The sequence below is a fragment of the Strix uralensis genome, chromosome 7 (assembly GCF_047716275.1).
Source record: "Strix uralensis isolate ZFMK-TIS-50842 chromosome 7, bStrUra1, whole genome shotgun sequence".
Taxonomy (NCBI): Eukaryota; Metazoa; Chordata; class Aves; order Strigiformes; family Strigidae; genus Strix; species Strix uralensis.
In genome coordinates, this window is record NC_133978.1 from 26,612,610 (window position 1) to 26,637,912 (window position 25,303).

Sequence of the window (25,303 nt, forward strand, 5' to 3'; positions counted from 1 at the left end):
ACTGCAGAGCTCTGGGTCTCACTGTTGTGTTTTTCCTCTGTATCTCTTTGACTATGACAAATTGCTGCCACATTTGCTTCTACTCAAGATATGAAAGACAAAAGCTAAATCAGACCCAGCCATTGATGAGTACAGAGAAGTTCATGGATCCAAAAAGCATTCTCTGTCAAAGGATGTTATACACAGAGGTACTCTCAGTCATTATGTGGGTTTTTTTCTGTTTGCTGAAGAGGCACTGGGCAAAGGGAATTTCTGTCTGCTGGGATGGCACCCGGCCTCCAGAGCAGTCAGTTCCCACAGCCTTACGGAAATCATGCATCTCAGTTTTTCAATAACCTCAAAATACCTGTTGGGAGATGGACACTTTGGGAACTTACTAGTTCTCCCCATAGACAAATCTGCAGGACTAGGGTATCCTGGGCTTGTCAGAGTATTTTTGAGATGATGCATCAAATTAGGGAGATTAAGAAAATTAATAAATGCACTTTATTCTAGCATAGGACATGGTATCTAACTGCTCAAGGAATTAAGTTACAAAAGAAAAAAAAGAAAAAATAAAATAAAAAAAAAATCATTGATCTGCAGCTGCCTGAAAGTCAGCTGCATCCCCCCAGTTTCCCATATGTCTTCTTGCGGTGTACCCACCAGGGAGAGCCCACACTCACAACCTTTATCAGACCAGTGCCTTCTTTTTGTCCCTGTCCTTTTTTTTTTTTCTTTTTTAATAGGTTTCTTACTTAGGCAGCTAGTGAGTACAGATTGACTCTCAAAGGAAAGCTTGGCACCACCATGCTCTATTTTCCTATGGCTAGATTTGGAAATATCAGTTAAGTGTTCCTTTCATGCTGGCAAAAATGCAAAGACAGCATTGCCAACTGTGCTTTTCCTGACCAGGCAGTTGTTTTTGATCGATGCCTTGGTTTTTGCACGTATGGAGGGAGGAAGCGCTCTCAGTAGGCTTGCCTTCCTCCTGCTGCCGCTGAGCTCTCTAGCCAGCCAGTCCTCCTAACCCAGACAAATGTATTTGCTTGCTACAGAACTTCCCAGGTCATCTACATTAAAGAGCAATGCATGGATACTGTATTAAATCAAGCAACTGTCCTCTGCCTGCTTGTTCAGGTTAGACATGATACATGAACGTGCTAGAAAATGGTTTCAGCAGTGGAGTTCAGACTGTGCAACACCCACCTTGAGCCACTGGCAGTTTTAGGAGGTTGCATTCCAGACATTAAGGCTCTTGTGCTGAAAATGATGGACACTGCAGTGCAGAAGGAACAAAAATCTCAGTAAAAAGAATCTGTCATGCAATTGCTTCACCATATTCACTGGCCTTGCTCTTCTCAGAAATTGTCATGCCATGGTACAGAAACTTAAGAGTCTGAAAAAGAAAGTATATTTTTGTAAAGTATCTATGGATAATGCTCTTAATTTTCACTTGCTGAATTTTCTCCTTGCTGGCTTCTTTTAGAGCATCCATAACTCAGGTTTACTTGACAGCACTACAGAAACAGACATGGTTGATATCTTGGGAATCAAAGACATGATGATTTTTTTTAAAAAAAGGCTGTCTAGCCTGTTTTATCCTTCCCAGCCTAATGGAGGTTTGTTTGGTACAGCACATCCTCTGATGATAATAACTTTCATCATTTATGAGCAGAAGTTTATTTTCTAGCGAACTAAAAATGTTCCTCCTAAGGAGGTTTTCCCCGATTTCTTTTGGACTGGTTTGTACAGCCTGAGATCTCAGTTTAGATTTCCGTTGTGCTTTTTCTTCTTCTTCTTTTTTCTTTTTTTCTTTTTTTTTTTTTTTTAAATCAGCCCTGACATCCAAAAAGGTTTGCTCTGCTGAAACCCTTCAACAACTGCTCAGACCATTTACAACAAGCACTTTCACAGGCTGTAGTTCTACAAAAGTGAGGAAAAATCGAATTAACTACCTATAATAACGAAGTTAAATGCAGATTTAAGTGTTTGTGAACTGCGACTGACTGAAAGGGTGCCAAACATTTTGCAAATATACACAAAAAGACAGGCCCCTGCTCTAATCGGCTTATAAATTAAAAGGAAAGTACATTGGCAAGAGCAGAAGAGATGATATGACATGCTTTAAATAGTTTATAGGGAGCTGGAGGATTGTTGTTTATTTGGTGATGTTGGGAAAATATTTAATGTGCTTTGGTTAAACTCTTTATAGAAATGCTTCTCATCCCCCAGTTTTCTTTTCCAATGACTGTTTTGGAGATTAAAAACAGCAAGTTTAGAGTAGATGGAAAATGGAGAAACGTATTTCCAAATCGACAAAACCGCGAGTAAATCTTTATAGATACTTTTTATGTGAGTCAGGCTTTCTGAAGTAATTATCGTAATGTAAGAAAGGACCAGCACTTCACCACGCTGGTGGACGGCGAGCCAGGGTCGCAGCTGGTGTAAATTGAGATACCTCCTATCTGGTATGCACTGCTGTGAAGGAGGTGTGCCGTGGCCCCCCCTTGCCGGTTCCCGGGCCGTCCCCGGGTGGCAGCAGCGGCTCCCGGGGCTCCCTGCACCTCTGCTGCTGCCCCAGTGCTCGCAGGGAACCAAAGGTTTTTAGCGCTTAAAGGGCTTCTATAGAAAACCTACAGTTTAGTTAAAAAAACCCAAACCAAAACAAAAACAACCCCCCCAAACAGACAAACAAAAACCCCACACCGGTTTATTTTTAGATTCGACTTGCCATTGCTGCAGCCAGATGCAAAGTGGGGTGCAACTGCTTTTCTGAGGCCACTGGCTCGGGGTAGGCTCCAGGTGTTGGTCTGGAAAGCTGAGACAGGTAAGTGAATATTTCCTTTAGCGCTGTCTTCCCAGAATCTGGAAGCTGACCCTGGCAGCTGGGAGACTTTTTGCTCCTTTCCCTGCTGTTTTATGTTATTGGTGATATCTCCGCAGATAAGTGACTTCACTGCATCCGGAGTTTGCATTCAAAGCAGAGACTAATTGTGAGGAACGTTTCAGAATAAACACATTTGTCTTCCAAAGTAGTTTGTTTGTAAGGAAAAAAAATATAAAGGAGGTTAAACGGGGAAATTTGTTTTCTTTCTTGTCCTTTACGACATAACGCACTAGAGTTTCGTTTCAAAATAGAGCCATCCTTAGCAGAAGGCACAATACAAAATTTCGGCCTGCAACCACAACACTGATTTGAGCAGCAAATGTCCCTGAAGCCTTGCTGACGTCTTCTGATAACACGGGAGGGGGAATTATAAAATAACGAGATGATTCAGAAACTGGTGTCCCTCTTTCGGAGGTGACCCAAAAACTGAGCAGCTTCTGAAGCGGAGGCTTCAGGTCCTGGGTCAGTTTGAAGCGCTATTGCAAACTGCGGCCGAAGTGTTTGCAGCCGAACACAAATTTCCAGGCTTAAATTGCCTTCTTCCTGTCCCGGGATGCCAGGGCTTTGCACAGCTGAAACTGCACAGCCCTTTCCCCCGGATCCTCTTTCTTCTTCCAGCGCTCGAAGCCCCGCTGCTCCGGGCACCCCTTTGCTGCTTTTTGTCAGCCTGTGCTGCGCTCGGTAGCCTCTTCCGAGGCGCGTTCTGAGCCCCTCTCTGCCTTACCGGGATGATTTCATGATCAGTCCTGATTTGTGCACCCCCTGCTCACCCCTAGCAGAGCCAGAGGTAGGTTTCGTCCTCCCCCGCGCCGTTACGATTCAGTGCACGGTGCCTCAGTGCCCCCGCAAGCCCTGCCTGGGTCACCCGGGGCTAGCAGCGGGGCTAGCAGCGGGGCAGGGCTGGCTGCCCGCCGGGGCGATGGGCTTAAAGCGTTTCGTGGGGCGGAGAGACCAGGGGAGAGGAGATTTCCACGGGAGACGGCGCTGCCCGCGGACTTCCCCGGGACCCAGGCCCGGCTGCCTCCGCTTTGCGCGGGGCTCCGCCGGGCGCACCGAGCTCCGGGACCTGCCGTCGTGGGAAACACCGGATCCGCTCCCTGCGCCTCCAGGGCCCCGGCTGGGGCGGACGAGGAGCGCAGTGGCTCCGCACGGGCACCGGGAGGAGCGGGGTGGGGAGGTCGCAGCCGCGGGGAGCCCTACCGGGACAGCGGGCTGCCCCCTTGCAGTGCTCGTACCCGACCCCGGCCGGGCTCCCCGAGGGCGGCTGGCGGGTCCCCGCCGTCCGGCCCGCTCTTCCGTGCGGCTCCTCGAGCCCGGAGCCCCGCTGCTCCCCGCGGCCCCGGCATCTCCCGGCTCCGGCGCGGGGGGTGGCCGCAGGTGGGTGCCGGTTCCCCCGCCGTGCCGGGCCCCTCACCAGCAGATGGTGCTGCGGGCGCCCCGGCCCCGGGGCTGCGGGGCCCCGACGGACCGCACCGGGCCCGGCTCAGCCCAGCCGCTGTCAGCCTTGCGTGCCGCCCGGCCTGGGCGAGGGGGGAACCGGGGTGGGCCACGGCAGCGGCGGAGGGCCCTGGTGGGGCGACTTACGCGTCCCGGAGCTCGCCGACTGCTGGCGTGCGGGAGCCCGGGGTTTGATCCCAGTTCGAGTGGACACTCCCCGAAGTGGGCCATCGCTCCCGGGATGCTCGACAGCCGCCACCGATCCCGGGCCCGGTGCCATCAGCCTGCGCCCAGCGCCGCGAATCGCGGCCGCTTGCACCTCTGCAGCGGCCACGGGCTGGCCCCGGCAGGGGGGACGCCGTCGGTTCCATCGAACCGTGCTGTCCTTTGCACCCCGGTGCGGACGGTTCCACAGCGGGCGCTGCTGCCGCCGCCCCTCTCCTTTCCCCGCCGCGGGTCGGACACCGTTGGGCCCCGAGGCCGGCGGGTGAGGCCGGCCGGCGGTCCGATCTCCTGGGCCCCGGTTCCCCACGGTGCCCGACCGCCCTTCGTGCGCCAGCCGGCCGAGCCGGTGGCCCCGGGCAGGGCGAGCCGAACGTGCCGCGCCGGGGCCCCGGGCTGCGGCGGCCCCCCATCCCCGCTGCTGCGCCCGTCGGGTCCCGCGGAGCCGCCAGAGCTCAGCCCCGGGGGCCTCGCCCAGCACGGCGGGTCCCGGTTTAGCTCGGGGCGAGCTCTCCCCAAGTTGGTGGTTTGTTGTTTTTTTTTTTTTTTTTCCTCGGGGTGATTAACCACCCTTTCCCTCAACCAGGGCCGCCCCCGCTGGCTTACCGCCTCGGCCGTTCCCGCAACCGGCGACAGGCTAGGGCCGCGCTGGGCGGCCGCCGTGCTCCAGCCCCGGTCCCGAGCTCCCCGGTGTCTCGGTATCCCGGCTCCGGCCCGGTTTTGCGCCGTGCGGGAGCTCCCGCGGCGGAAAGCGGCCGCCGGTGGGCGGCGGAGCCGGCGCAAAGCGAAAGCTCGGTGCTGGCGGGGCCGAGGCGGGCCGGCGGGCCCCGAGCCGAGGGGGTTAAACCAGGAGCCTCCCCTTACCTTCAAAAAGTTAAAAATGTCTGGAGCCTGCATCTCTTAAAGGGGCGGTGCTGGCTGCAAGGAGTCTTGGCACCGGCTGCGAGAAAGGCTGGTCAGGGGCGTGAGTTCCCCTCCACCAGCACCAAAACATTGCAAAAAAAGGCAGAGCGCCCCACACTTTAGATAAGGACAATTAGCCACCAGCGAGCCCCTGCAGACAGCGAGTTAATTAGGGGTTTCCTGCTCTCCGGCATGCCCTGTCCCAGCTCCTGCCCCCCCGGGCTCTTAGCCCTGATGGCACCTGGGCTGGCTCTCATGGCCACCTTCTCGCTGCCCTCCCAGGCCGGGGACAGGAGAGCGCTGCCGGTGGAGAAACCTTCAGGTGTGAAGGGAAGAACTCTCATTCTCCTTGATGTCAACACCAAGAGCCCTGTCAGGATAATCAGTGAGAATTTCCTCTCCCTGCAGCTGGACCCCTCCATCATTCATGATGGCTGGCTCGATTTCTTAAGGTAAGGCAGGAGCCCCCCGGCGCCCTCCCCACGCCGCCCGCGGGGCGCCCCGGCGGCCCCGCCGCCCAGCCCCGCCGGGCTCCGCGCTGCTGGCGGCGCTTGTTGTGACGGAGGGAGCGAGGCCATGGTTTCCATTAAGATGCACATGTTTGCAATGGAGAAAGCATTTCGGAGACTTATCAGTTATGACTGCAAAAATGTCGTGCTCCCTTCGCTCCAACAACCGCTCCTCTGCAAAAAGCACAACACGGGGCCGAGGCAGCACAGGGAAGAAAAAAAAAAACTAACCCCCCAAAAACCCCCAAGCCCAGCAGCAGGAACGGGGCCGCCTGCCGAGCCGAGCCTTCCCCAGGTCCCGACGGGCGGAGAGCGGGGTGTCGGCCAGGTCTTCAGAGCCCTCTGCTCCCCGGACTTCCAGCCGGGCTGCAGCTGCGCTGGGCTCCACCGGCGGTGCGGAGCGGCCGCGGCCTGGAGGCGCTGGGACGCCCAGAAAGCCCCTCTCCCTGCTGGGTAAGTCGGGGAGGGAGAGCGGGTCCCCCCCGCACGCCCCCTCCGAGGGTCCCTTCGGCTGCCGCCTCCGGGGAAGGAGCGGGGCGAGGGGGCGGGAGGGCGCGGGCGAAGCGGAGCCGGGCCGGCTCCCGCTTTCCTCCCCTCCCGCCCCGCTCCCCTCCCCGGCGGCTCGGCCCGCGGCACGGTCACGCGTGGGGCGCTGAGCTGAGCGCTTCTGCCTCCGGGACGCCGCTGCACTTGTCCGGGGGGCGGTGGGGGGGGGAGGGGGGGGAATGCGAGAGGGGGGAGACCCGAGTGCCGCCGGCCTCCGGGCCACCACCGCCGGCGGGCGGGGCGGCTCCCCGCTCCCGGGCCGCGCTGCTCGGCCAGCGCAAAGTCCCGCAACCGGGCGCCGCTGCCGTGGGACCCGCGCGGCACCGCGCAGGGAGGGGCAGCGGGACCCGGGAGGGCAACGGCGGGTCCCCGGGGCCCGTGGCCGCCGGTCGTTGCCGGTAGCGGGACAGGGAGGGCCCGTCGCGGCCCGCGGCGCCCTCAGCCCGTTCTCTCCTCTCCCCAGCTCCCGGCGGCTGGTGACCCTGGCGCGGGGCCTGGCCCCCGCCTTCCTGCGCTTCGCGGGCAAGAGGACGGACTTTCTGCAGTTCCACAACGTGAAGAACCCGGCCAAGAGCCGCGGCGGGCCCGGCCCCGACTACTACCTCAAGAACTACGAGGACGGTGAGCTCCGGGGCCGGGACGGGGGGCGGGCGCGGCCGCGGGGGGCTGCGGGCGCCGGGCGGTCCTGCTCCGTCTGCACCGCGCTCCCTGCGCCCAGGCGGGGCCGTGCCGCGCCCGGGCAGCGCTGCCGCCGGGCACCGGGCAGGGGAGCCTCCCCCGTACCCTTTCCTTCCCGAGCGGGGGGAGCTGGGGAGCTCGGCTGAGCCCGTCCGCCCGTTGCCGGTGGATCCGGCGGATGCCGGTCCCTGGGAACAAAAGGCCGGTATCGGGGAGCGGGGCTTTTCGTATCCCCCCCGCGCCGCCCCGCCGCTCCTCCGGCTCCCTTCGCTCCCAAGCCCCGCGCGGGCAGCGCCGGCCGCAGAGGGAGATTTGCGCCGGCTCCCGGCGGGGACCGGGCACCGCAGCCCCGGGGTGCCTTTGCTCGCACCGCCCCGCTCTTCTCCCACGGCTCTGGGGGAGCCCTGCCTTTCCCCAAGGACCCCGACGTCGTTTCTCCGCCCGCCGCAGCCCCGGCACTCCCCGCCGGGCTCGGTCGCGGCTGGGCCGCTCGGTCCCCGCTGCCCCTCCGGACCGCTCTGCCATCGTAGGTCTTGCCGAAAGCCACCGCCTGGCCCACGGCTTTCGGCTGCTTCCCTCTTCCCCGCGACCCTGCCCTCCTCCCCAGCGGTCCTCGGCTGCACAAAAGGCTTTCACCTTTTGCGGCCCTTAATTCACACAAAGAAACTTCGTAGAAAAGTCAGGGCCAAGTCTCCATCCTCAGGCGTTTATTTTAAGAAGCAGAATACCATGTCCACATGCAAGAATTTATTGACTTTTCTCTTTTGCTTTTTTTAAAAAAAACCTTTTTTTTTTTTTTTCTTACTCAATGACTTACAAAAATTAGCTGAAGATATTTCCATAAGTAATTTCGAAGGCCAATTAATGCCAGACAGATCCCAGTGGGCAGGTCTGTAGAACAGAGGAAGTTTTGCAGAGATCTAGTCAGCAGCACAGTGCTGAATGGAAAAAGCAGATGCATTTGCCAGTTTTCTGATGGCTCTTGCTCCTGCTGTTCCCCCACGTAACGTCTGATCTCACCGAGATGAATGTCCCTCTATTCCCACACACAGGCAGGTGGGTAAGTTTGCGTGCTCCGTCTTTTGCTTGATCTCCTAGCTGGAGCAATCCTGATGTTATTCCTTGTTTTTCTTCTCCTCGTAGCAAATCTCAGGCAAAGTGTTTGTTGTAAGCTCTGCCTACTGAGATGCACTTCAGGAGAAAATGCTGACCAAACCTGCTGTAGCCACCTTGAACAGAAGAAATTAAGTGTAGTGCATAAAACTGTGGATGGGACTTGCACAAAACATTTGTAGGAATAAATTTTCCCACTTTCGATATTTCAGCAGCTTACGGGAGAGAACTTACACTTATTAAATGTCTTCACAACAGCTTTCATGTTAGGAAAGGACTGAAAGCTTTTTTTTTTTTCCAGTTTTCCTTGTGGCAATAAAGTTGAAATGTAGCAGCCCTTCGAAATGAAGCTTCTCATAGAAGTTGTAACCACAGGTCTTAACTTTTCATCACTTAAATATGGAACAGAACCATTGCAAATGTGGGTGAGGGAAGGAGGGGACACATGTGGTGTGTATCAAGCATTGGTGTAAATCAGAAAGGTGTGGTAAAAGGGATTTCCTGCCTGGAAGCAAAGCTTTCGTATTTGTTCTTAAGATCTGTGTGCAAACTCCAGGGCTAGAGTTGCTAGTAGCTCGCATCTTTTTGTGCTGAGGCTGCACTGAGCGCTTCACTAGAGGGATCCAGTTCTCCAAAATGAAATCCTGATGCCACTGCAACTCTCTGCCCTGCTGTACTGGATCTGAGCAGCCATCTTCTCCTTTTGAAGCACCGGTCTGGTTTTTGTTCCCTCATCTGTGGCTCACCCGGGACCTGTGTGGGATCAGGGCATGCACAGATGTGCAAGCAGATGCCCTTGCTGCAAAGAACTTACAGCCTGAGCAGACAGCACAGAAAAAAGATGGCCACAGGCACCTGAGCATGGGGGAAGCCAGCAAGCATCCCTCTAGGTACCCTTCCTCCTCCCCGGGTCATCTGAGGTGGTTGGGGTTGTTTTCCATGTCTGTGGGCTTCTTATGTCCGGCATCTATTTTCCAAAATTTCTTGTGTAAGCTTTAGTGGCACAGGAGTGGGGAAGAAGCTGGGGGCCTCGATTAGTTTAAAAAGTCAGAAAATAATTAAAAGCGAAACCAGTGAATTTCTGTCTTACGCATCACCTTAGTGATTTTTAGTGACATGACAAGTGGTAGCTCAGTTGTTTTCTGCTTCGAGTGTGTGTGTGTCTTTTTGCCTGTTCACCCTGTGGGTGTGCACACAGACTCCAGGCCCATGACCCCAGTGCCTGGGCTCTCTTTGCAGCCCCCGTGGGTCTTCCCGTGCCTCATGCTCCCATGTGGTGCTCGCATAGATGGGGAGGGAAGGGCACACCTGATGTTCCTCTCAGATGCAGCAGCTCGGTAGGGTGCAGAACTGAGGGGTGAGGGCATGTGTACAAGACTGCTCCGAGAACTGCAGTTACTAGTGAGTGACTCTGTGAGTGCTGTTCACATCACAGGCAGCTGCACTCCCCTGCGTGCTCACGGGCCACCCCAATGTGGCCATCTCGGGCATTCTCAGGGACAGCAGCAGCAACAGGCCTGCTTTGCAGCATCCTTCATGGATCCTCTGCTCTGTGACCTTGCTTGCTGGAGTTGGAATGAATCTCTGTGCAGGGATCTTTGTGCTGTAAATATCCCTCTGCCACCTCGTTGCCCTCCAGACCAGGTTTTCCTCACTGCTGCCTTTGATGGTCTTTTCTATCTCTGTAGAGCTCCACCTTCCTGACGATTGGACCTCCTCAGAGATTCGCCCTATTCTTTCCCCTCCATTTAAAATTATATTTATTTCCCTTGCAAACTGTTATAGCCATGTGTACCTCCACCTTCTGAAAATTGCCTTTACCTAGACCCGCCTTCGGGTTCACCAGCCCATCTTTTTCCTCTCCTTTCCTCCACAGAGAGCACGGGTGCTCTCTGACAGTTATAGTAGTTGCTTTTGACTTGTATCTAAAATGTACTTCATTTTCCTGAAATAAGGTGTTTCATTTAGGCTTCAGGGTCATTCTTTTCTTGTACAAATTCTTCCTGGAAGCACAGACCTGGAAGTATTGTGTAATACCAGGTGTGTATGGTGTCTTTGCTTTGTAACTCCAAACAGCCTCACCCCAGTCCAGACCAGTCATGTTTGGGCAGTAAAGGTAGCAAAGTGGTGAGTGATCTGTGGTGGCAGCCTGTGATGCCCACGAAGAGGGTGCATGTGTCAACTTGTTTCAGCACTGCATATGAAGCTGGCACAGCAGTTTCATCACCTGGTGACAGAGCAACTTGTAAAAGCAATTGCTTATGATGAATGGTTTAGGTGAGCCGTAGGGCATGCAGTCCCTGTTGATGGTAGTATGACTGTATGTACCCCGTGAACTGTGATAAATATTAGAAGGTCATCTAACTAATCTGTTATATTGACACCCCTGTCTGTAGTGTACACCAGGTGGCTGCCATCCCCTGCAGCCCCTGCCTTGCACATGGCATTGTCCAGCCTGAGGTCTGTTAGAAGCAGAAAACCAGTTTAATCTATGTCAAGCTCTGTGGTACCAAGAGGTGGGGCTGTGCCAGAGACTTTTTGACATTTAGTGATCTAGAGGTGTAAGATTTTTAGCCTGAGAGACTTTTTCTCCCTTAAATGGTGTTTCTCTGTATGTGTCCTGCTGAGTTTGTTTTTCTTCACCAGCTGTGCTGAGAGCTGTGCTTTGTTACCTAGAGATGTGTTTCCTTCCTGCCATAGACACGTGTCTGATCCCTGGGCAGGTACCAAGATGTAAGGTCTCATGTACAGGTCTCATGTAGCAGACGTGCTTCTCCTTTTGCTGTTGGATTGTCTACCAAGCAGTCTGTTTGTCCTGTCCTTTCAACTGCCTCGCATGTGCCAAGGACTAGTTGGGTCTGAGGAACGGGGCAATAAGAAACATTGGTCTCCAGGAAAACAGGCTTAAGAAGCTCCTTTTTGGAGCAAGTGCACAGGGCTACCTGCTTGCTCAGGCTGTAGTTGCTGGTACAAAATGTCTTCTGAAGTTGGGTTTGCTAAAACCTGACTTGTATGCTGCCCTGGAGCTTGGTGTTGGAATGTTACGTGTCGTGTGGAGACCTGGTGTTGATTCAGCAAGGGGTGCTGTCTCAGTGCCTGAACCTAGAGACCATTTTGGAAGCTCTGTGCTGGTGCTACAGCATGAATTTTGTGGGCTAAGGTGGAACCTCCTCATCTGCAGGGTGGTCCTCAACTGTCTCTCACCTCGAAGCCACGCAGACCAGCTTTGGATGACCTGTGGTAGCATAAACATTGCTTAGAGTTTCTCCCTGTGCATATGTGCTGTGGAAGAAAACTCAAGGGAAAAAGAGAAGTTACTCATAGCTGGAGTTCTTCAAGATGTGTTGGCCCAAGCCACGGCTTCTCCATTCTGTCCCTCAGGCTTTGTGTAGCCTATTGGGATTTTGTGTCTGAGAAGAGACCAAAGGACATTTACCACACACAGCCAGTATGGCCCCGTGTGGGTCATGGGAGGGAGAGGGGAAGGGGAGCACATATGCATGCTGTAGGTAGTGCGTCAGAAAAGTTTCTGAGCTGAAGTGCATATGGACAACACATTTCAAAAATACTCTCTTAATTGCTGGTAAGTTACTTCCTTCTATTTTGTCTCCTTTTTTGGAGAGGATACTGGGCATGTGGAAAAATGGCCAATTACCACAAAAAACAGGAGAAAGACATGTTTCTTATGCCTTCCATAATAGTCAGGAGATTTTGCTGTATAGTGTGGGAAACTTCACATTATGCAGTGTAATCCTGGCATAGGTTTTCTGGGCATCCTTTGAGTCTGGGATCCATTCCTTCAGACGCTTTCAGGTACCTGGCCCTGCATCTGAACCTCGAGATTTGTGTGACAGTGGGAACATCATTTCGCCCTTGCTTGGTCTTGTATTGCACAGGTGGCTTCTAGGATGCTGCAATTTTAGAGTATGTGCGAGGCTCTTAGGTATTGAGTGGAAAGGAAGATAATAAACTGCTAAATGACCTGAGGATTCCTTTCTATGTCTGTGTGGTTGCACAGGGGCTGGAGCTGACATCAGCCAGGGTTGCTGATCCCATTCTTCTGCCCCTTCTGGCATGTTCCCGCTCTCTCCTATGCCTGGAGCCTGAGTTTACATGGTGAGTCGGGTCAGGGAACTCAGCTGGCCAAAACTTGATGGTGGAGAGGCGATTGCAGTTCAGCTCATTCAGCCACCTGAATCGATTAATGGTGCGTAACCACAGAGGCATAGAGGACAGTGCTGGGAAAGGAAAGCCTGCAGTGCAAGGTGGGACTGCAGCAGCCTCAGCCTTGGTCAGATTAAATTGTACAAAACTGCGTCCTGAAGGTGGTGAAACTCATCTCTTGGTTCTCTGCCACCAAAAGGGTTGGTCCCCATGCCTTCGTTTTGCTCTGTGCCGTGTCCTGCTGCTGCTTCCCTTGTGTTGGCTCTGGCATGTTTCTGATACTCTGCTAAGCCAGCAGAAAACTAATTCAGGAAAAAAAAAGGCAACTGTTTTACTGTGAATTTAGCGAGCAGGATCATGAGGGTCATCATGGAGTATGAGGATACCAGAACTGGAGCAAGGGAGGGTTATTGCCATGTGGCTGGGACTGCCCCTTTGGCTCCGCCAGCTCGTAAAACATTGCAGCAGGTGTTTCTGAATGAAGAACAACCCTGTTGTCCCAGTAAAAATGAACTTTATTCCAGGAATCACCTTCTGTTTCTGGTCACCCAGAGCCTCTTTTTTTTGTCTGCCTAAGCATCCCTTGACAGTTTAGGCATCTGTCCTTTCAGAGCTTGCAGAGGAAACAGTTGTTTTTTCACCCTCCGAGTGTTTAAAACACAGCTCCTTTGGGAGGGCTGCAGCATTTCAGATATTGCAAGCACTCAGTCCCCAAGACAGGTAAATCCTCTGATGTCCTTCAGTCTTCTGGGGTTTGCCAGACCTGGGGCTGCTCTGAGCCTTGGTGTGAACTCTGAGGCAGCCTCCTGCTCTCGTATTCACAGGAACCATGACTGCAGGGAAGGAACTGCAACCTGCTCTGCCTGGCAGGGATTTCTGTGTAAGGAGCTCCAGGCTCCAGTGCTTAGTTGTTTCCTCAGAAATTAAAAAAAAAAAAAAAAAAAAAAAGGTGTAGAAGTCATCTTATACAAGGTGATAAGGGAGATACTGCCTATGCAGGAGATAATTCCAAAGATTGCCTGTTTATCTCAATTTTTTCTTTTTAAATTTCAAACTGTTTTACTAGAATCGTACATGAAAATTGCTTTAATGACTGCAGAAAATGGTACAGTCAAACAGTTAGATCCTGATTTGTTAGCTATTTGCTGGTATATGGGTGAGATGAAAGACTTCTATGGTTATATGTTTGGTTGTTTATAATAAGCACTCTTAAATTCTCTAAAAAAATTACATATTTTTACTAGTTCCACACTTCTTTCTATGCTACATCTTCTTACGAGTTAAAAGTGATCCATGCAAAGTTACATGCACAAGGGAAATGCATGTGATTTTTCATATACAACTATAGGTTCTAAATTAGCAGTTACCATTCAGGGAAAATGTTTTGAATTTATTATGGGTTGATCTCCGAATACATTTAGGGAAGTAAAAAGTGAATCCAGTGTAAGGAACAGTAGAAAAGAATTGGAGAAACTCATTGAGAGCATTCTTATGCTATAAGCAAACTAGGTGATGACATACTAAACAGTGTAAAGAATATATATGTGTAGAACAGGGTGATGGAAGTGATCAAAGTCACAGCCTTCAGTCATAGAGATTAGGGGGTTTATTTTGGCTTGGAAAAAACTGACTGAGAATATGATAAATGCTGTGAACCCAGTGGCACACAGAGAAGACAATTTGGGAATGATTATTTCCTTGTTTTCATGACACAAGAAATAGGGAGCAGCCAGTGGAATTATTACATATAAAACAAATAAATATGATGTTTTTAAAAAAAGTATAGTGGGAAATAACTTGTGGAACTCATTGTCAGGGAATTTTTCCCAGCTAAAAGAAAGGAATGATACTAATGTGTCAGAAATTTGCCTATTGAAGACAGACATGATAAGGATGCAGTTTCTGGCTTGAGAAGTCTTCAGGCTTTCTAAATAGAAGTTGTGTTCCAAATTTCACAGTTTCTGGGCATTTTATAATAATTTCAGCAGACAAATCTGTCTTTTAAAGCATTTTATAATGCGTTAATTTAAAACAATAGTTGTTTTACAAGTTTGGCAACCTGCAATTCATAAGAGTTTTGCCTGGTGAGCCATTAAGCATCTATTTAACTTCTGCACTAACACCATTTTCTAATATTTCAATTTTTTAGTAAGAATATTCAGTTTTTGTTAACAAAACAGTTTGGTTTTTTTTCCTTTTAGATTCACTTTCTAAGACTGGAAAGCTGAAGCAAACAGTTCCATTCGGATGATGGGCAAACTCAGCTTGTTCTGGTGCCACGGCAGTGGTGACTGTGGCTTTTGCTGGAGTGGTGATGGCCGTGAGCAGTGCTCGCTTTCTCACACACACAGAAAGATGAGTCACTTCACCCTTCTGTCACACATCCCTTTGACCGTAACCATATCCCTCTGCCCTGTCCCCACAAGCCTGGGTCTGTGCCTTCCTCCTCCCATCTTCCAGCTGATCAGTTGCAATAGCCTGTGTCTGCTCCATGACTCCTGGAAGGGAATTCACAGGCAGATGGTGGCGTGAGCCATGGGACGGGCACTTGCACACAGGCCACGCTGATGCCCTGTAAATTCCCACGCGCAGAAGCTCACTCCGTGGGTGAGGGGAACCCTCCCCAGCAGGCAGCTGTCTCCATGTGCCGTCCTGGGGCTTTCACAGCTTGGGAGCTCTCTGGCCTGGTACAGGTATGGTGGGAAATGGTCAGTGCAACCCCCTGGTGCAGGCGACTCATAGAAAGGAGCTGCTAGAGCTCATCCTGGGATGCCCTGGGATGGGAGTGCTGTGCTCGTGTCGCTCCTGAGGGGTATTTTCTAACTCGTTCTTCAGAATTTCCGTTGGTAGATTCCGTGTCCTCCACGGGCAGCATGCGCGTAAGCTCTGGAGACGTGCGGATCCCAAGGCGGGACAGAGAAATGCGCAGGCGCTCGGAAACAAAACCGCCTTTGCAAATCCGCATCCCCCATCCAGGGCTCGCAGTCCGGCGAGGGGAGAGCTCCCGCAGGAGCTCCCGGCGGGTGGAGGCGAGCGGGGCTGGGGGCCGGGGATGGTCCCGCGGCGGGCCCCCCCCGCCGCCGCCGCCGCCCGACGGGCTTCCCCCTCCGTGCGCCGGTGCCTCCCGGCAGCCGCAGCTCACCTGACCGCCACACGGGTGTGCTCCCGGCATACCGCACGGCGGCTGCCGGCGCCGCGGGACCCGCACTGCCGCCGGGCCGCCCCGGAGCGCCGCGCCGCCGGGGGTCTGCCTCTGCCCGGCCGGGCCGCCGCCGCGGGAGGCTGAGCTGGCCAGGGTACTGACCCGGCACGGCCCGGCACGGCCCGGCCCGCTCGGGGCACGGCCCCGGGGCTGCCGCCTTTGGAAACCGTTTGGCATCCTCTGGGGCTCCCACATCTGGAGTTCTTCTTTCGCACTTCTGGCAAGAGCTGCTTGGTTTCGCGTTTTGCTGGGTAGTTTGTTTCTATTTTTTTTTAAATCGACGTTCGGGAAGGTAGTGAGTGTCATAGAATAGAATCACAGAATGGTTTGGGTTAGAAGGGACCTTAAAGATCACCTCGTTCCAACCCCCCTGCCCTGGGCAGGAACACCTTCCACTAGACCAGGTTGCTCAAAGCCCCGTCCAACCTGGCCTTGAACACTGCCAGGGAGGGGCAGCCACAACTTCTCTGGGCAACCTGTTCAGTGCCTCACCACCCTCACAGTAAAGAATGTCTTCTTTATATCTAATTTAAATCTTCCCTCTTTCAGTTTAAAACTGCTACCCCTTATCCTATCCCTACACTCCTGATAAAGAGTCCCTCCTCATCTTTCCTGTAGCCCCCTTTAAGTACTGGAAGGCCACTATAAGGTCTCCCTGGAGCCTTCCCTTCTCCAGGCTGAACAACCCCAACTCTCTCAGCCTGTCCACATAAGGGGGGTGCTCCAGCCCCCCCATCATCTTTGTGGCCTCCTCTGGACTCACTCCAACAGGTCTGTGTCCTCCTTATGTTGGGTGCCCCAGAGCTGGACACAGCACTGCAGGTGGGGTCTCACGAGAGCAGAGTAGAGGGAGAGAATCACCTCCCTTGACCTGCTGGCCACACTTCTCTTGACACAGCCCAGGACACGGTTGGCTTTCTGGGCTGCAGGCGCACATTGCTGGCTCATAGTCAGTTTTTCATCCACCAATATTCCCAAGTCCTCTGCAGGGCTGCTCTCAACCCACTCATCACCTAGCCTGTATTTGTGCTTCTCCTGGAGCTCCTGCTCAGCGGCTGCCTTGTCCAGCACCTCTTGGGGTACCCTCCTCCTTGCTCTCCTTGCGTCTTTCTTTTTTCTATCTCATTCTTTAAGATTTGAGGGCTGCAGACTCCTTGCTGGCTGTTTCCCCTGGGTTGCTCTTGCTGAGATTTCCCCTGAGCCTCCAGAAGCTGTGGTTTGCTACCCCTCTTCCCTCGGTGCTGCTGGTTCAGAAGAGTGGCACAGAGGTGTCTCCTCCTCTATACCAAGTACAGCCTGGTGAGGTCTGCATGACCAGACACTGAGTTCTTTGGGGAGCTCCATATCCCAGACATCTGCCCACTGTTTAAGCTGGAGCTATAATGAATGTGGGGTCCACCCCCATTTTTAGGTCTTGGGCAAGTTTCTTGCATCCTTCATCAATCTGAGAAGCCAGGACCTTGCATGTCTTGCCTCTGCTTCCTGAATGTCTGCAGTGGCAGTTCTGAGAACCCCATGAAGATGACTGCTAGAGAGTGCACTCACTTTCTGTGTCCTGCACACCTTCTCCCAGACTCTCCCAGGGATTTCTCTGAATGTGACTTGACTTCCTTGTGCTAATTCCTGTCACAGCAGCTCCCTCACCTAAGGACAGGACTCCAAACACTGCTCTTGCTCCTCATTTCTGGGCCTGCCTTTTGTCCCCAGATCCTGCTGACAGTGCACACAGGGCCATCCCTTGCCCAGCCTTGTGTTTGCTGTGACCTGTGGTCCCTGAAGATGGAGGTAGGAGTGTCTCACAGGACCTGCTGCCATGTCCCCTTGCACTCTTCAAGATGCTGTCCTGGCCCCTGACTGGGAGGGGAGGGACCCTGGTCCACATTAGCCAATGGTTCCTCCACATGGGTCCATGTTGGCCCTGGTTTGGGTTTTAGGAGCCCTCCATCCCTTTTAGGAAACAAACTTGTTTTGACCCAGCCTGGACTCCCTTGTAACAGTTTGAAGAGAATTGGAGACAGTGTATTGACCATCTAGTTTCAAACCTCTCTGCCTCTCAGTTTTCTCCTCCTTCAGGGCCTCCTTGATGTGTTTTGCTCCATTTTGCCTTGGGGGGTGGGGGTTGTATAACTGTTGCATTCAGTTCTCTAGAAAAGGAAATCCATCACCCAGAAAGGTGAATGACTACTCGTAAGCTCCAGGTGCCACCGGTAGTTGTAGTAATAGCCTTTCTGGTGTGGGAGAGTGATAAGGTTGTGTTTCTCAATCTTCAGCTCTCCAAATATCTTGCACAACAGAGATTTAGGATTGTGTCATTCATTAGTTGGACAGAGTCTGGGTAGACCCAAATCTTACTCAGTGTCTACCTAAGAGGTTGTCCCCAACTACAGATGACAGGTGCTTTAATGACATTACTGTTCTGAGCAGTCTCTTTTAGGCAGGCTTTAGAGAAGCCGTGTTAATTGCAAACTATGCAGTAAAGAGACAGAGCACAGCCTGGGCAAGACAACTGTAGTGACTTTAGGATGAGACTCAGAGACAGGAAGATAACGTGGCTTCCAGTCCTCCACCCACCTTTGGAGGGGGTTCCCTGCCAGTCCAAGACATAGCATAGCTTTGAACCCAAGTTTGTTGAACCTGAGATTTGACACCTTGAAAGACAGGAGCATTGGAAACATCTTTTGTGTTTCTTGATGTGTGTGACAATAATGGAGCTGGAGAGTGTATGTGGAGCAAGATGTGACTCTTCTGACAATAAGCTCATTCAGCAACTTCTAGCTACATGGGAATTGAACCAAGCTGGAGAGAGTATGTGGAGCAGGACATGACTCTCTTCTGACAATAAGCTCCTTCAGAAACTTCTAGCTAGATAGGGATTAAACCAAGTAAAGCGCAGCCTCGTGATGCAAAGGATGACCTCATGCAATGTGGTGGAAGAACTCCAACTTCCATCCATCCTTATCAGTGCTGGCTGCCTAAGGTTTTGTAAGAATTAGACACAGCATATGGTGCCTCTGGACCTGAGCATGTTGCAGAGTTTATTAAACTCAGAAAGGGACCTTACAAGGACTAGTTTGCACCACTCCCCTCCTGTTTAGACAGGACATATCTTACTTGATTCTTGTTCTGCCCTGCTGCCCCCATCTTTCCATTTCCCCAGCAGGTGAGTAGTTCTAGAAGAGGGACTATCATATTCTTATTTCACAATATAAAATGCTCATATGAAGAGAAAACAATTGTTAAATAATCCTCCTGAATTGAATGTCAGGAGTTGGAAGGGTACAGAGACCTGTTCAAAGAGTCATAAGCCATGCTGACCTAACTCTAGTTGTGATAGCTGCAGTGAGGATAAACAAAGTGAGAACAAGCCTTCTTCATCACCTCTTTGACAGGCAAGGGTAAATGGAAGCCAGGGGTCACCAGAATGGGATTTAGTCTTTTCTCATTATTTGGTGTCAAACAGACTGGTAATAGGGTTGTAATATAAAGGTTGGGAGACTTTTGCACTTTCCTGCAAGGGAGGAGTCACCATTGTAAGACATCAGCTGCTAGGCAGGTGAAGGATGGAAGGGGCGGTAGGTTGTGCGAGCATATTGAAGTCAAGGACTTGAACTTTCTGTGGGAGAAAAGGAGACTTGGGCAGAGGAGGTTCATTGGATAGGTGGATCCAAGGGGCTTGGACCCTTTTTTTGGGTTGCTTGTGCTGAGGGATGGTTGTGTGGCTGTCATGTTGGCTGGTGCTGATCCAAGCATCTGGTGAAAATGAAAGCTGAGGTTTGGCCATCTCCCTTTTTTCTTTCCCTTTTGCTGTAGACATTGTTCGCAGCGACATTGCCCTGGATAAGCAGAAAGGCTGTAAGATCGCCCAGCATCCTGACATAATGTTGGAGCTACAGAGGGAAAAGGCAGCTCAGATGCACTTGGTTTTGTTAAAGGAGCAGTTTTCAAACACATACAGCAACCTCACATTAACAGGTAAGGCTGCAAGACCAGCTCTGGAGCCAGGAGCTGGGGCTAGTTCTTTGCTAACTCACAGGTGTGTTAAAACCCTTGGATGCTTCACCTCTGTATGAATTAGCATCTCTCTGGCTGCCTCTGTTTCCTACCAAGATTACTGGGTGCTGGGAGGGAAAGGACCTGCAGGAACTTGTGGTGGACTCATAAGGCCTCTGCAGCTGGCACCTACACAGACACTCCAGATTTGGTGCCCCTGGACAGAATGTTTTCTACAGTCTGACCTAAGCAGAATACCACGGCACGTGAAGTGCTAGAGAAATCTCCCTGCTAACAGTTCACGTCGATGGGGCTGCAGCAATTACTAAATTTGGAGTCCTTTAAGCTGCAGCTGACTTTTTTTTTCTTTCCAGAGCATGCACTTTGTGTGAACCCAGTAAATATTAAAGAGCAAATATAAAGGGATAATGGCCCAGACAGAGATGAGAGGATACTCTTTTTCTGGCAACTGTTTGTATTATCCAGGGAACAGAATCTCAAAGGATGGAGGAGACTGCCACATTTTGGATACACATTTAGTGGTGCTTGTAAAGGACTGAAGTCTTCAGGCAGTGAGTGGGCAGAAGGATGGGATCCCAGCAGCCAGCAGTGTCCTTTCATAGCTGTTCTCCTTATCACTACAGCTGGATGAGCCACAGACTATGGCAAGGAGGAAGAGACTAATAAATCAAACAAGATCTCTTTCTCCTCTTGCTGGGTCCCTTTCCTGTGAAAGGCAGGGAGGCATCTGATTTTTATGAGAGGGAGGGCCCCGTGCTCTGGCTGAGGAGGAGATGGCAAGCCCCATGGTGGCCCTACCCTGCTGCTGGGCTGGGAGAGGCAAGTGGGTCCTGTGCAACTTCCCCCCGACTCCGCTGCTGTCTCTAATTCAATGTCCATCCCCTGCCTAGAAGCCAGCATGGGTCTGTGTCCTTGCCAGTGCAGCAGTGAGTTCTGGCTCTCCTGGGGACACTGGCTGTGCTGGACCCCTCGGGGACCCCAGAGGAGGGATGGCAATACCAGGGCTGGCAGAGGGCTCAGCCCAGAGGTCCAGTGGGCATCGGGGCCATGAGTGTGGCTGAATCGCATCATTCCTGAAAGCCCAGCATTTAAATGGGATCCTGAGAGCCGTTTCTCATTCTCTGTAACGTAATCCACTTGGCTGTTTATTCCCAGTACAACTGCTGGAATCAACATTGTCAGCTTTTCCCCTGACAACTTGCTTACTTTCTACTAAACAAACTTCCCTTGAGAAGAGAAGCTGCTCTCCCCTATCCTCCTTCCCTTGCTGCTTCAAAAGCTCTCCAGCATTGCTCACATTTTTTACAGAACCTGCAGAGCAGAGGTGCTACCTGGTTATCAGCTCAGCTCTTAGCCTTTTCAAGTGTGTTTACAGGATAGTTCACAAGGTTTTAGCTCTAACTCTCCAGGGGGGAAAGAGCAATTTCACTGGAATATTACCCAAAGAACTATTTTAATGTCCTTTAACTCCCTTTGAATGTGAGCAGAGCAACTTCATAATTGTTATGAAGTTTAATCTTTTATTTCGTAGACATAGTCTGAGAACATGGACTCTAGACAGCTAAGCATAATATTTAACTGGAACTCTACTAACTTGTGTAAATATTTCCCTTCTCCGTGATGGATCTGGTGTTTGGGGTGGGCAGAGGGGGTTGTACATCTGTTGCAGAAGGGCATTCCTTACCTTCAAAATTCAATCAGCCAGAGTTTGCTTGAGGACTTCTTTTTGTTCGGCACTGTGATTTTATACAGTGCTGCAGGGAGTCCCCAGGTCGTGAGGGGAGGTGCAGGAGCAAGGATCCAGACCTGGTTTAGGGAGGGACTGAGTTTGCAGGGGAACAGGGTTTCCTCCTGGAGGTCTGTATCCAGGAGTCACTTGGCCTCATGCAGTGCATGTACTGTGGATGACACTAGTGTCTGACCTAGACTGGATTCAACCCCACACCTCTGTGTAAGAGGGGCTCCTACTACTGCTAGTTCCTGCAGCATTTTAATTGTACCAAAGAAATGGAAATGGAGTGTCTTGCCCAAAGTCATGTAAGAATAAAGGTGCTTTACGATGGGAGAGCTATACTAGGAAAGCTTGGAAGTAGGAATACCATTGTGAGGCGTCTTTATTCCTGTGCTACTACGACTACAACTGTAGTGATTTGGATAAAAAGTCTCATTCTCTTCTGCCTCCTCCCAGATGACATAGTTATATGAACAACTTGAAAGACTATAGATCAGGCCTCCCACACTGCCTGCAAGTGTGGGCAAGCGATATTGCCATCAAACTTCCATGCAGTATCCTCATGGCTTTAAGAATGAAAGCTCTTAGAGTGCAGGGAGTGTGATTCTGCAGTCCCTGTGGCATCAGTGTAAACTGGGGGCTTTTTCAAATCTGTTCACCACTTGCACATGGTTCTCAGTGTGCTCCTTATCTCAGCGACCCAACAGGGTTGTGGTTTTGCACTGGGATTTAAGCTGCTCCCAGCAGCAGGTACCTCCAAGGTAAGAGGGTCTCTTAAAATGAAATGTGGTTTTTTTTGTGCTAAGACACAACTGAGACTGAGTGAAACCAGGCAGTCTTTCTGGCTCTTGTTCCTCCAGGAACACATGTTAGACTCTGGCTTAGGCCACTTCAGTTTCTCTAGGCAAGTCTGAGCTTTCCTCAGCTCCTGTCTGCAGGCTTTCTCTTGCATTTGTTTTCAGTACGTGATCTTTCTAGGCTTACCGAGCCTGCCCCACTGAGATGAGTGATAGTCTTTGATCTGTGACAGTACTACTTAAATGCTGTACAACATTTTGAGGCTTATTAATCTTTGCTGCTTCCCTCTTGGTGCTCAGCGATAGGTATCTTGTTTCACAGATCAGCGTCTCTGATGCTCTCGGGTGAGCCTGTGGTAGAGCAGGGGAGAGTGCACAGCCTCGCCTGTTCTCCTCTGGGAAACAGCTCGCTCAGTTCAGCCTGCAGTGGGATAGGGGAGGAGGAATCTTTCCTTAGAAACATTTCTCTACTCCTTCCCAGTTGATTTAGGTGGAGCAAGTGGTGATTCTTTTATGGCTTGTGTCAGCTGGAGTAGAAGTTGCAATCATCACAGCAGGCTCCCCTCATTTTCAGTCCTCAGGAGAAATGTCCAGGTGACAGTAAGGTGATTTTGGAGCCCTGGAGCTGAGGGGTGAATGCATAGCATTGGGCTGGCAGCAGGTGAGGTGTGAGGAACTGCCTGGGGCAGTGGAGACAAAATGTGCATGCAGGTTTTAGGGAGCGAGCCAGTGGAGAGTGGGGCAGCACCAGGCAGAGCTTTGATAGATTAAATCTGAATCCCTCCATCTGCGGTGCCAGTTTGGGCTGGGTTATTGTACTGCATTTGTGCTTTAAGAGACTGGATATCCACAGGTTTCTGCACTGTTATTAAGTAAAACCTGTTAAGCCCAATGGAAGAGGGAGTTGCTCAGGTCAATAGAAATATGTGAAAAACTGCCCCCTCCTGTATTTACATGAAGTATTAAGCGTAACTGAGCTTCCCAAGATACAAGTACGAACATAAATTTCCCTCTAGGAGTTCCCATCCTGAGGACACAAAATAGTGCCCCACTTATTCTGAACAGTGGAGAAATGTCTCTTCTTTCTACTCCACCTTCTGCCTGAAGCTACAATGCAGATTACTTCACTGCATCAAGAGACTAGTGATGACAGCTCTCCAGCCTGTTCTACCATACCACATCTGCACTGAAAAGCCAGTGAGGCATCTGCAGGGTGTGTGGTGGGAGCCCTCCATCATGTGACACAGCTGCCAAAAGCAGTGGTTAAAGGAGGAGACCCTCCCCACAGGGTACATAATGCTTTCAGTTGGCCCTCTGAGGCCCCACCCTGCTGAGGGTGTTAATAGAGGGTCTCTTCCAGCTGCACTGAGAGAGACTTGAGGGGATTAAAATCAGGTTGGAGCTGCTATGAATAGAGCTGAGAGCTGCTGAAGAGTGCATCTCATTGTATCCAACATTGCAATCAGGTGTTTTACAGTGGCATCCCATTACCCCTATTAAGGTCATTAGATAACTTAAACTCTGCCATAACAGTAGTTGTGAGCTCTGTGTGAGGCTCTCCTTGGAAAAGTCTACTTCTGGTGATGTTAACAGCCAGGCAGAGACCATTTTCATCCAGGGTAAGTGGTACGGGTGTGTGAGGTGGTGGTGTGATGATGGAGGGTGCATGCCAGGTTTTCCCAAGTGGGGATGCATAATGGTGGGGTGAGTGGAGCAAAGTAGAGCGTGGTGGAGCATAGCGTGTGTGTGGCTACTGCAGAGCAACCATGCGTGGGGTGGTACAGGGCGGGGATGAGGGCAGTGTGTCTGCCTGAAGAGCTTGCAAGTAGGAAGCTGCCCCACAGGAATATGTTTTTCTCTTCTCCCCTGCAGACAGCAAGAGTCACAGTTGTGCTTGTTCCTTGGCAGTGAATCACACGGCTCAGGTTGAGCACCTGTGACATTTGTGTTTCCTGCACTTGTGAACCTCCCTTGGTGGTTTTGTGATTTCTGCTGAATGCCGTGGCTCTGGGAGATGGTGGTCCTGGAGCAGGACATATCTGCAGGGCCTGGGACTCATCCCATGGCGTGCTGGGTCTGGAGGGGACCATGACTCAGAGGCTGCCCTTGCAAGGGGGTCTATGCAGAGAGCAGGGCATAGGGCAGAGTGTGCTCTTGGTGCGTGTGCTGCTGGGCAGTAAGGCTGCTCTACTTGTTTTTACTGGAGTTTTCCCCAGATATATGGTTTTATCCCCAGTTACACCTAACTCCACGGGGCTGGAGGGGGGGCCGCATCATGAGATGGGACCTGGGAGGGTTGTTGCAGAGGTAAGTGCAGCTTCAATGCCCTTTTGGCAGCTTGTTTGGGATCAGCAGCTTAAACATCTTGTGGTCTGCACAGCAGTGATATGTATCATAGCTGTTTTACTGGGTGCCGCACTGGGGTGGTCTGCACTGCGCTTGCCTTCCAGGTTTCCTTCAAGGAGAGTGATCTCTGGGGCTGTGTAACAGGCCTGTGAGTGGCTTTTGGATTAGGCTGTCTGCCCTTCTGTCCGTCGCAGCCCCTTACGTTATACACATTATCCACAGCATTGCACAAAATAGATCTGAAAAGGACCTCAAGAGGGCATCTTCTAGCCTTTTCCGTGACAAATCAGCTGTACCTGGTCTCTGCTTGGGGAAAGGTGTATAAGGAGAGGCAATATATTTTATGTGATCAGCTGATACAGTTGGAAAACCAGACAAACTTCTGGGGGGCTCAAACCCTTTGTTGGGGCTAAAGAAGAAAAAGCAACATTCGAAGCTAAATATACGATGGAAATAACTTCCCTGAGTTTGTCTTCTTGATTAGCACAACAGAGGTACTGGTGAAGTCATGTCAGCAAGGGGGGAACACAATAATGTCATTAGCTCGTATGGGAAAGAGAGAGGGAGACAGAATTGCTGTGAAACACTTGGGGGTTTCCTGGGAGGAAGGGACCAGAAAAATTGTAATATGTCATTAAAACCATATCTGTGTCGAGCCCACAGTTAATGACCAGCAGAGTTGCTGGGTCCCTTCTGAGGATGGTTTGCAGGTGTCTCCTGAGACCTCAGGATAAGAACTGAGGGGACTGTGCTGGGGGAAAAAAAAACCAACGT

The 25,303-nt window shown here is 51.6% G+C and overlaps 1 protein-coding gene across 1 annotated transcript in view; it reads left to right on the top strand.

Annotated features, from left to right (window-relative positions):
• Positions 1-25,303, top strand: part of HPSE2 (heparanase 2 (inactive)) — a 127,739-nt gene that overhangs the window by 7,489 nt on the left and 94,947 nt on the right. Inside the window, exon 5 of the mRNA XM_074875685.1 lies at positions 6,950-7,107. Within this exon, the coding sequence (XP_074731786.1) occupies positions 6,950-7,107 (158 nt within the window). The remainder of the gene's footprint in view (positions 1-6,949; positions 7,108-25,303) is intronic.